General features: G+C 41.1%; 1 protein-coding gene across 6 annotated transcripts in view; it reads left to right on the forward strand.

The window, feature by feature from the left end:
- Nucleotides 1-12499, forward strand: part of kcnip4a (potassium voltage-gated channel interacting protein 4a) — a 125128-nt gene that overhangs the window by 69486 nt on the left and 43143 nt on the right. Inside the window, exon 1 of one of the 6 annotated variants that reach the window (XM_047580955.1) lies at nucleotides 4773-5114. The exons of the other annotated variants lie outside the window; for them this stretch is intronic. Coding sequence (XP_047436911.1) covers nucleotides 5057-5114 — 58 coding nt within the window. The 5' untranslated portion in view covers nucleotides 4773-5056. Of the gene's footprint in view, nucleotides 1-4772; nucleotides 5115-12499 lie in introns of those variants that run through there. 6 annotated transcript variants of the gene reach the window in all.

A 12499-nucleotide genomic window follows, 5' to 3' on the forward strand; every position in this document is an offset into this window, starting at 1 on the left:
GCGTACATATTTCTATTAAACCCCTGGTCTAAAAAGTTGTTTTTCAGTCGTGAACGTACGACATATGGAGGCGGTGATTAGCTGATGTTTAATTGTGTTGCTCCAAATTGTTGACTGCCGGCACGGCTGCCAAAGTGAGTCTAATCTGATTTCATAATCGGCTGATTAGTTCTGTGTGAATGCTAGAGTCGCTGCCAAATATGGGCCACAGCCGTATTGACACTAACTCTATTTGCGTACTGGAATTTCTCAATATTTATGAGCAGGAAGTCAATTTGCGAAGCAAAAACGGCCGATATTTAATCGCTGCACACGTCTTGGGTGAGGCGTGCCTGTTGTGACTATTTGAGGCTGTTACTTGGAAACTTTTGCCTATAGTTTATCTTTCTGAACTGACTCAGTTTATATTTTGCGTACAGATTGTGTGTATATATGTAATTATGACAGTGAGTAAGTGTATATTTATCAGTTTATTGTTTCATCTGTGTTGAACCAGATTTCTTGCTCATCCAGTTATATAATTTATCCTGTTGTGAGATTTGTATTACAGTTAGAAATAAAGTTAGAAATGAGAAGACCTTTAGACTTTGTACTGTATATTTAAAATTATTTGTACTTTGAGGAAAACGTTTTCCTAGTTTATATATCAATGTAGACATCAGAATATATATTTGTTTGTGCACTGACCCAGTTTCCCCACAGGGACTATTAGTTTCCCCTGTAAAAGAACAATATTTATTTTGTCCACTAAGTGGCAGCCAAACAGTGCTAGAAGATGTATCTTTGTCAGAGAATAACGGCGTTCTCTCCACGCTCCTGGCTCTTATGTTAATGTAACAGACAGGGGAAACGGATAGGAATCAGTGGAGCATTTTTTTGAGTGTCTTACAGCCCATGTGCTCATTTCCCAGCACTGCGACATACAATGCATTTTGTTGAAGTACTTTTAGTACAATTATGGTCGGTGGCATTTTTAAACCAGAGGAAAGAAAACACAATAATGCAGTTTTGAGTATAGCAGAGAAAAGAGAAGAGCTGTAGCTTTTAAGGCGCTCAAACTCATATGCATATTGTGAATTAAAAAAATATAAAATGAATTCTGTATAAATTGTCCAGTAACAGAAGTGAAACACATTAATAATAAGCGGTTATTTAAGCCAGAATAACAGTTTCATTAGAGATACACAACATAATGATGTCCTTGTTTGAACAATATTTACTAGACAAAGCTAGCATTGGTTCCATGTCTGCATCCATTACATTTGTTTCTGTCCAAGGGGTCAGAGACAGAAGACAAAAGTGACAGAACGTCTTGTTCATCCCCTGTTGACAAGCATCTGTCAAACAAAAACCTTGGCTGAGTCTTAACTTTTCAGTCATGGATGTTGTTCCTCGGCTACATTTGCACATCTCAAGTTCCTAGTTGTACTGCGAACAAGAATTCTTCTCATTATCCGTTATCTGGACATCTGCTGGCAACACCAGGAACTCCAAAACATTGTCTCTAGCTCCCAAAATACTATGGCAATGTCTCAATGGACAATTGGTTCTCAGATTGTGTTGTCATGAATGCACTCCTGTCAGTGATGGTTTGGATCAGATGGTATGCTGAGATGAATTCTCACTCCAAACTGAACATCCCGTACCAAATGGCTTGAGACAAATACATGTAGCAGCACACTCCTTGTACTCAATTATATCCTTTGGTGGATTTGGCTCCAATCAATGTGCTATTATGTGTCATTCTACAAGTTACTGCCTGGGAGAAAGTCAAGAAAGGTCATATGAAAGCAGAGTAGCTGCTTTTTTTTTTGAGCTTCAAACCCTTTTAAACGGATTTGAAGCTGCAATTCAGTCAAGTTTTGAAAGTATAACATTCGCTGCCGTCTTATACAACCCTCCCGTTTTGTTCTTCACCTCTGTGCAGCTCAACTTGTCTGATTCATCGCTCTCATCGCGCCCCGGCTGCTGTTCGCAAGCTTCCCGCGGCAATGGCTCAAGTGCATTTCCATTTGCCTTTGCACACCGGTAGTTCAAAAGACAGTAGGGCCAACTAGTCACCTATGGCTCCCCAGTCTGTCTGAGTCACAAACACCTACGGTCGAACTGGAGTTCTTTTAATGAAGTGCTATAAAGAGCATCAGATTGTTGAGCAGGAAAATAACAGGAGGAAGGTCATGCAGGGTGGAAGAAATAAAGATATAAAGCCCTTCACTTAGGATGATGGATAGTTGGCTCAAGTCGATAGGTGATGTGTGGGTGGCAGCGCACCTGCATTTTTGAGATGTGCAAGTATTTATAAGATGTCTGCATGACGTGCCGAGCACTGGTTATTTAAATAATCAGGTCTTATTGTACTTCACGGTGACAAGTGTTCTCTGGGCCCTTAAAAATGAATTCATTTCAGTTCTAAAACACTCGTGCCGCCATTGCAATTTCCTTCTGGAACCCCTTATGATTAATCAGATTGTTTTTAGATAGTTTTCCTCAAGTGGTGTGAAGTAAGCCTCAGTATGTGTGGAGATGATTTACCCCAGAGACGTTTGATTATTCCGTTCTATTCTCCGGAGTGTCTAATTTAATGAAAAGTCATTACTGCTCCAACATAATTAGGCTACCCTTTGAAAAGCCATGCTCAGCTGATTTGGACCAATCTTCAAACTGGGGGTTCAGCTTAAGGGTTCATGATGTGGCTACGCTTTTGACACTTTCTCAGAGGACCACTTAGGTTTACTACAGTTGACGCTCTATAGATACGCTTGGATAGACATTTACCATATATTATCTGTTGATTATGCTGATTCACCTGCAGCATAATAGTCAGTATTTTTTTTGGAGTTATGGTTTGTTAAAAATGACTTTTCTCATACTTAAAAAATGCAATTTATTGTAAGTATATTGGAAATATAATTAAATGCCTCAGTGTGCAGAAACAGCCTTCTGCTTGTCCGCTGCTAATCTGCTTCAAAGTGGCCCCGTCCCTTGGATCTTGTTTGGCACCACTGAAAGAAAAACTAGTGTCAAGTGATCGACCGATATGGATTTTTTTTTACGTGCTGCTGATTTTCCTGTGCAGATATTTGGAGCCGATAGTGCTAATTCTCCCCCCGTTTACATGATAAAAATGACACTATGGTAACAAATGTTACAAGTCTCAATTTAACCAAAAACATAAACATTTATTGAACTCAAAGAATTCCCCCCCAAAGCTTAACAACAGCTTCGATCTAAACTGTGGACAGTGGCAAGCATTTTCCAGCTTCCTTGTGCGCACACTCGGCTGCTGGGGGAGGGGTATATATATATATAATATATGGGCTGCACGATCTGCAGGGTCTTGAGCAGCACAGGGCTGCCTGTGGATGTGCCTGTTGGTAAATGAGAGTACCAGTAAAAAAATAATAAATATCGGCAGGGGGATATATCGGTCAGTCTGTACTCAGTAACATTGCTTTGCCTCAGTAAGGGCTTTGTTCAAGGAGGTTGTTAGTATTATAATGTGGGTCCTGTTAAAGTTATTGCATCGATTGCTGGTCATACGTCTTTAGGAGGAACCAAATTACAGAACAAATAAGGTGCACATTGGTGGAATGGTGGTCCTTGACCTTCAGCATGGCTGCGCTCCCTCCTTGGTTAGCGTTGCTCTTTATTTATGCACGGCCCAGACAGCAGGAGTAGGTTTGCGGATGTCGGCAAACTTTGTCACTTCAGCGTTACTTCCCGATCTGTCTGTCAGCCGTAGGAGGCCTCAGAGCGACTAACTACACAAGGCCAACACGGAGCAGGTTTATGGAGTGGGTGTAAATTGGTAGTTGATTGCAGTGGTTGGCTGTTCTGTTTCTGAATCGGATGCCGTCACACAGTTCACGAAATGAATTGCGTGTGGGTGGCATGGGGAGCGGAAGTTTTTCTCTTTCTATTTTCCTCTTTTGATTTGTCACATCAGGCAATCATCACTGTGGCTTTTTTTTCACCCTTTCTAAGCAAAGAATGACAACAGCAGAGATTTGGGTCACATAATGCCTCTGACCCACGGAACTTTTGTGTAATCCAGAGTCTCTTCACCGAAGTCATCCAGAGTCTGCCAAACGAGTAACGGGAGGATCAGTTTCAAAGAGATATAGATGTAAAGGCATGGGAAATAATTTTCCTGTGGAAGCTGAATCAGTATTGCATCAGAAACATATCATATATATCATATGTCATTCATATATAAATGAAATTTGTTTTAAAAAAAAATGGTTAGCTACTTATGTGATAGTATGGCAGCATTTACAATACCTGTTGGTGAACAATAAGGATTCTAGGATTTAAGTTCAAGATTTCAGCAATCCTCTAGTGGTTGAAAGACATATTTCCTTTGCAGTAGATGGATCAAATAATGCTGATTTAACAATAGTTTCTTTTTAAAAAACGTCTCGTCAGCTGCTTGCACATCATTTTCAGATACAGGACACAGCATGGTTTTCTCCTCCCATCCCCAGCAGGAGATATAGTTACAAGGCAGCTCGTAAGGAAAAAATTATCTACAGCATGTGCTCTCTCGCCTGCCTCCAATTTCTCTCTCCCCGTGTGAAGAGAGATCTGTTGAAAAGAACGTCAGTACCACTCTCCACAGCGTGTTACTGGCTTCCTCTCCGTGCGCTCAATTAATCTAGGTGCTCAACTGGTACAAAGTAGCTTTTGCAGAGCAGAGATCAGCCAGCAAGCTCGCCTCTGAGAGCGGTGAAACAGGAGGGGGAGGAGGTGGTGGTGGTGGTGGTGGTGGGCTGCAGGGTGTGCGCGTCAAAATTCAAAACTCAACAGAGGCACGCATGTTTCACACCCACTCCTATTGCTCGACGTACAGCCCACCTAGTCAGGGAGAATATAAGGGAGAAGTTTGGACCGGAGACTTGATTTTTCATGCAAGGCTCCCAGCATCTCTCTCTGTGTGTGTGTTTTTTTTTTCCCGTCTTCCTCATTTTCACTCTCAAGCCACACAAGTGTGGGAGGGAAACTGTGTGAAATCTAGCAGGACTTCCAGATCACTAAGCGAGAAAGTCTGGAGGGCATCATGGGTGCTTTAATGGTCATCTTTTCTCTTCAGCCTAAACAGAGACGCAAGAGAACAGGTAGGAATAATGGGTTTAATCTCATACTTTTATACAAATTACCATCTGAACCAAACACTTACTAATAGAGACAATAGCCTGTTTTCACTGTATTGTATGTGGTATTCAGCTAGATAACTAATTTCTATGTGTTTGAGAATGTTATGCATCCTTTTGTGTGTTTTGGACTCGGGAACCCAGAAAGTTCCCTATTAATCTCGTGTTTTCTCAAGAATGATAATAATCTGTATAATAATCTGCGCTCACGTTGCCCCCACCATCGGTCCATGAAATTGACTTGAAATTGGCCACATTTTCGGCTGAACTCCGCAAAACTTGCCTGACTTTTTCCATTTGCTCTCCCCAGTATTGATTTTACGGTGACGGCACACGCGCACGCAGCGAGTCACATCGACTCTCTGCCAACGCAGCCTCACAAGCTTATGTTTCATCTCTGTCTCCCGACAATAACGTGCTTATCAAAGTCGCAGCTTGTCACTGCAGCAAACGACAAAGAAGTCCAGTCTTTATTAAAGAACAATGAAATATTTAGTGGGTGCAGTGGACAATAACTGTCAGAGGTTATATTTAGTGGTATAGTGGGAGAGAGACGGAACGGATGACACTTAAAGTACAGCAAGTCATATTTCACTGGGGTATTGTTAGAGAACTTGAAAGCAAAATGAATGAGGGACTCTATGCACCTCTCCACAGTGATAGATCATGGAGCAGGCAGCTCTGTGCACTATAAGCACATTTTAGACCTAGAAAGGAGAACATGGGATCCAGACACGCACCTGCAGTAGACGTCATGCATGTAATTTACTGTGTTATTGTTCTTGTATATGGTGCAGATAAATAAATGGAAGGTTTCAAACTGTTTAATCAGAGGAAAGAGGAAACATCTGTCAGGATACCGTCACTATAATGGGACATGTACAATTTAAATTTCTAATTTGTTTCTGAATTCATGGTGTCAGGGGCATAAAAATGGAGTTTAATGCACTTTCTGTTGTGGCTGCTAGTCCATAAAAAAGCAAGCTAGTGTTGGCTTCATGAGCCAGTTTATTTCCACCTGAATTCTGCTCAATGCAAAAAGGTAAATAATAATCATTTTTGATACCATTTGATTTGTGCTGTAAAACACATGCCTCTCAGACATGATACTATGCAAAAATTAAAGAGCAACATATTAAACACAAAAGTCATCTATAGTTGATCATCTTTGCATAACAAACAGAAATATAATAGCAGTGTAAAAAAGCCATTTTTGTTGTTGTGTGATGGACTTTTTCATTTTTGTTTCTGTGTTTGTGCTGAGATTTTCTCAAATCATGTAATATACCTATTCATACTGCGTATAGCTCTTTATATGAGCACGGAATAATAATAAAAAAAATGTACTGTCTGAGAGACCTTTGTGCTACTCCACTACCCACTCTAATGCTTTCCATTAATTTTGATAGCTGCACTCATCTACATGACAAGAGATGATGGTTCAATAGCACCCGTAGGAACTTTGGCCTTCAGCTCCTTTTCAAACTTCCGCGACCCGGCTCTGAGTGTCCCCGCAGAGTTTAAAATGCCCCAGCGCCATTATGGTGGTATTCACTCTTGTGTTTGGCCTTGTCTTGTCTGTTTGTGTTTCGGGAGCTGTTATGAGTGCAGTTGTGTAGGAGTGAGCTAGGTACACTCAGATGCAGAGCTGCTCAAATGCAAGCACTAAAACATTAACAATGACTCAGGCCTCTGTGCTGAAATTACCACAGTCGGAACCAGTCGCCTGGTATTTTGAATAATGAGCAAACTAAGTTTAGATGTAACCCAAGCTTTGTTTTCTTGAGCCAAGTCTGTGTGACGTTAACACAAGGGGCGACGGAGATGTCCAGTATGCTACTTTTTGCTGGCCCCCTCTCCTTCCAGGCCTTCTGGTGTTTACAGAACTGAGTGGAGACTCTGGCCGACCACAGGGAGAGCAGCTGTCATTTTTGGGGAAGCTACGCCACCAATCACCACATTCGCTTGTAGCCTGATCTGATCATGTGAAAAACAGGGCAATTCCTAGTGAAAGTTTAAAATAATCCCATAAAACAGAAGCCATCTTTGAGCTTTTTTTTTTGTCAACAATTATGGCGACAGAGAGATGTATTCAAGCTAAACGTTCGCTGTTAGCTCTTGCACCAAAATGAAACCGGGCTTAATTAAAGTTGTCTTTTCTTCTTCTTCAGTGTGGAAAAATAGCTCAGGGTAACCAGCTTTACTGCATTCACAGTGTCTGAGTGGAAGGCAAATAATTACTGTAAAAGCTGACTTTATGCCAAAAGCACTTTGAATTGATCTCATTAATTTTTTTCCAGCCCATCTGCCACATGCACCACTTTTCACAGCACTACTCATCTTGTTCAGAGGCGCCGGGTGGACATCACAATGTGACAGTGATTCGAGAGAACACTTGGTATGCACGTGGTCTTTTAGCGCTCTTCTCTCTGCAGGTGTATTGATCCATATCTCAGTATTAACTGCAGACCAGTGAGCAGCCTCGTACGGTCTCCAGTAAATGCTCGGTGGTTATTAATACAGGGTGCATGATGTTCAGAGCTTGATTCTCTCTTTATGTATTACTCTAAGACTGCACTTAGAGTAATACTGACTCAAAGACCAGTCTTCCACTTTCCAACACGTTCTTGTGTGAGGTCTAACTTGCATTGTAGACAGACACATGGATAAATATATGCATTAAAATGTCTCATTGCGAAATTGATTCCAACCAGAGAACATCATTGATTTCATTAAGCCTGGTGGCATGTACATTAAAAGACGTCAGATATCCATATCCTCTGATATGCAAATGAACAAAGGCAGCTCTTACGTGAGGAAATGAGGAGAGGTCACCTATGCAGCTTCTCTTTGGATTTCTTCTTTCTTGTATCAGCAACATGTAATCTCAGCCCTTTTCAATGTCACTGTGTCATTATACTGTATTGGTTTCTCTGTTCTCTAAATTAGCATTTAAATTGAAAAACGAAGACGCATCAGTTGGCTTTGGGCTGCAGCTTGTTTTTGTTTTGTAATTTTTTTTTTCCGCCCCATTGTGGCGTGGCACTCAGTGCAGCGGTTGGTTCCCTGAAATTAATCACTGTATTCCCACAGGGCACGGTGACCAGTATTAAGAGGGTTCACTTAGAACTGGATTAATGACGAGCATCCTGCTCGCAGAAGCTCCGCAGGTGCAGAAAAGTGAGCTTAGCCGTTTGCAGACAGTGTTTTGGATAACACTGGGGTCATGGCAGCACATACTGACATACAGAGCGACCACAGGTACTTACTGTCACCCCGGGGAGCAGCGCTGCTTTGATTATTCCTCACTGTAGTGTAGATACATTGTTCCCACATCCACAATACTTGATGGTCTTTTTTTGAAGGCCATGTGATAAATGCACAGCTAGTGAGAAAATGTGTTTTGGACCAGCGTTTGCTGGTTAGGAATTATGCAGAAGGAATGTTCATATAAATGTTATATTTTTAAAAAAATATATACTTCAGATATATACCTCAGATTTTGCCATAAATCAAGTAATGTAGGAAACAGAACGCATTTAATATTCAGTTGTATTCTGATGTGCAATCAGCTATGGATTTCATTATGTGAGATATCTTTAAATCTTTATCCAATCCCACTGACTGTAACAAGAAATCACAATGAGAACCCAAATCTCAAACACTAAAAACAATTACACATCTTTAACTGAATAATCAAATCAATTAAAACCCAGATTTGATTTTGATTCATAGTCCCAACCTCACATCCACTCCATCTTCATGACCCTTGAGAAAAAAACAAATAACACAGATATTCAGTTACATTCTAGTTAGTGTTTTTCTTGCCGTTTCCACTTGATGGCAGCAGATCCAAACACACTTCTTGCAGAGATTCAGAATAATAAATGTGAGCTTCTGCCAGTTTCACATATGTTCAAACCTATGCAGACGCTGTGTTTGCTTATTAAATCCTCCTGAACACAAACAAATCAGTTTCGGGAAGGCACTAAAGTAGTTCTGGAAAAAAAAAAACATTTAGTTAGGTCTTGAGATTTCACTGTTTATTTATCTCCTGCCTGGAATAGTTTGAGCTGGCCATAATATTGTTTTCAACATGCCAAAAATTCAGTCTGATTTCATTGCCTGGGAGCACTTTATATTAGATTGTGTTTTCTTTCCAGGAAAATGTCTTACACCACTACAAACTCATTGTACCATGATCTATTACTAAGATCAAAATTACATTAATTTGCAATTAACCATATAGTTTGAAGGTTACAGGCCACTGGGGCCTTCCAGTGTAATTTATTCAAACAAAGGGAAGACATTAATTTGTTTTAACGCCATGTTGCAGCACATGTTGCTTTGTCCACCAATGGGAATTCAATTGTAACTTAATTTCACGTAAAGAAACGGTGTCCTTCCTTCCAGAGTTTGCTTTAAGAGAACGTTTCACCTGCGGGTCCACTAATCCCAGCTGTAAGCACAGTGATTTAAATCAGCCTAAATACAGATAGAAGGAGGGCTTTTAAATGGCTAATCCATTCTAGAGAGAATGTACACGTCCAGATACTTTAAACTGTGTTTGGTCTTCAGACACATGCTGTAGGTTGATGCTTAGCATTTCAGTACTTGCTTCCACTGATAAGCACATCTGTGATTAAAATGAGAGGATCAAATTATTGAAGGATGAGAGCGCTTTTCAACTGCATACTGACATTTTATTTTCTGGACCTGGATCAAATCTGAAAGGGAAGATTATAATCTCATACACTCTAAACCAGGGGTGCCCAGTACGTCACTGCAATGGTTGATCACAAAGGTAGTAGGTGGTAGATCGCTGTAAGCTCTCTCCACCCATATATATTATATATACATGTATATACACTCCCTTGCCACTTTATTAGGTACACCTGTTCAATTGCTTGTTAACACAAATAGCTAATCAGCTAATAACATGACTGCAATTCATTGCATTTAGGCATGTAGAGATGATCAAGACAACTTGCTGAAGTTCAAACCAAGCATCAGAATGGAGAAGAAAGAGGATTTAAGTGACTTTGAATGTGGTGTGGTTGTTGGTGCCAGACGGGCTGGTCTGAGTATTTCAGAAACTGCTGATCTACTGGGATTTTCAGTCACAGAGGGGTTTACAGAGAGAGGAAATGTCCAGTAAGCAGCAGTTGTGTGGATGAAAATGCCTTGATGATGTGAGAGGTCAGAGGAGAATGGGCAGACTGGTTGGAGATGATAGAAAGACAACAGTAACTCAAATAACCACTGGTTACAACCAAGGAATGTAGAATACCATCTCTAAACGCACAACACGTCCAACCTTGAAGAAGATGGGCTACAGCAGCAGAAGACCAGACCTGGTGCCCCTCCTGTCAGCTAAGAACAGGAAACTGAGACTACAGTTCACACAGGCTCACCAACACTGGACGATAGAAGATTAGAAAAACATTTCCTGGTCTGACGAGTCTCGATTTCAGCTGCGACATTCAAATATCAGGGTCAGAATTTGGCGTAAACAACATGAAAGCATGGATCCATCCTGCCTTCTATCACTGGTTCAGGCTGGTGGTGGTGGTGTGATGGTGTGGGCGATATTTTCTTGCCACACTTTGGGCCCTTAGTACAAACTGAGCATGGTTTAAATGCCACAGCCTATCTGAGTATTGTCGCTGACCATGTCCATCCCTTTATGACCACAGTGGTCCAACTTTTTACTAGCAAGGTGTACCTAATAAAGTGGCCAGTGAGTGTATAATCATTTTGATTTTGGATACTGTGAAATCTAATCAGATCATCGTCGGGCATAATGAATTCCCAAGGGAGTCACTCCAGGATGAAATTCTCCCTCATAAATGTTGTGGGCGGGATGTAAAACTGATTGAATACTTTCTGAACTCTCATTGAAAGATGCTCAGAGAGGAAAGACAGTATGGCGGTTACTGTAGATACTACAGGTCGTAGTGTCAGACTTAAAAATAGTATTCCAAGTGGTGTCGACTCATCAAAATCTTCCTCTGATGATGAAAACAACACATTTTAGCTGCGAACTAATACATCTCTGGTCATCTAGTGAGACTCTGTATCAGTAGGATCTATCTATTGAACTATTTACACCAGTGAAGCTCTACGTGATACAAGATATCAGGCTTGGCTTATCCTTTCAAAAGACACATGATTGTAATAGTCACCTGATGGCAAAAGCAAAATGGAGTTAATTTATTTTTCAATCAAGTATCCGCGCATAATAAACTCTTAGCCAGCTTATATTGTGTGTGTAATATCGTAATCATTATCATAATTATCACAAGTCCCGGTGGGTATGACTCACTACATTATTTTAATTTGGACTGGTACTCTGCTCATGTGATACTCTCATAACTCAGCGTTCGGTCGGTGCTGCAGACATTTTCTGCCAGTACAGTGCATGCTCCCAGCTCCAATGAACACACTACAATGCTCCGCACTCGCAATTACCTTCATCACCAATCATACGCTGATTGATACAGCACACTGTGTGCTGATGACATGCACAACCTTGATTATTTTCATTACCATTAAACCAAGGGCTTTGATTACACCCTGTGCAAAGTTCTGAGGTGATTGGAGAGCAGATGTTGGAGAGTGGTGTGTGAAAGCGGAAACTTGTACTCGAGTTGAAGAAAATGCCTCAGAAACAAGGAAATTGTGAAATTTCGAATCAAAACAACCCTGAAAGTTCTCTTCCTCTCTGTCTGGGTACATCTTTTTCCGCTGAGACTTGTATCTCACCTTCTTTTCACCTTTACCACCTCTGTTCTCGGGGAGCTTCCTACACAGCTGCCGGTCCTGTCATGTCCACAGGCGGCACACACACACTCACACACACTTAAACACACACTCTCGGGGCTCAGGAGCTATATTTGGCTCTTACTCAGCTGCCACAAATAAAGGAAAGTAAGTGATAGTGGGATAAATGAGCTGCCCAATAACATGCACAGCAGAGAGGTTGTTTCCATGGCAAAACGGCATCTTAACGGTTCCCTTTGAGCTGGAGGGCTGTGAAGATGAATGTGGGATCAGTTCCATCCCGGAGAGGACGTGCAAGGGTCCTTATCTACGGAGCGGCTTTTAATTATGAACTGCATTGTCACTTTTTCTAATTACGTAGGCAAAAAAAAGTAGTCTTAGAAAGATCATCCTCTCATGTTGTTACGACCAGTCAGTGGTGGATGTTGCTCAGAATCATCAGATATCGGCAGCTCATAGGTCATAATGTCATGCTTTAGACAAATCACACGAAAAATTGTGCAAACGTCTGCTTTAGTGCCTGTAGGTCTCAACATGTATTCCTATGTGACTACCAGGAGACACCC

This window comes from Mugil cephalus, chromosome 1 (genome assembly GCF_022458985.1).
Source record: "Mugil cephalus isolate CIBA_MC_2020 chromosome 1, CIBA_Mcephalus_1.1, whole genome shotgun sequence".
NCBI lineage: Eukaryota > Metazoa > Chordata > Actinopteri > Mugiliformes > Mugilidae > Mugil > Mugil cephalus.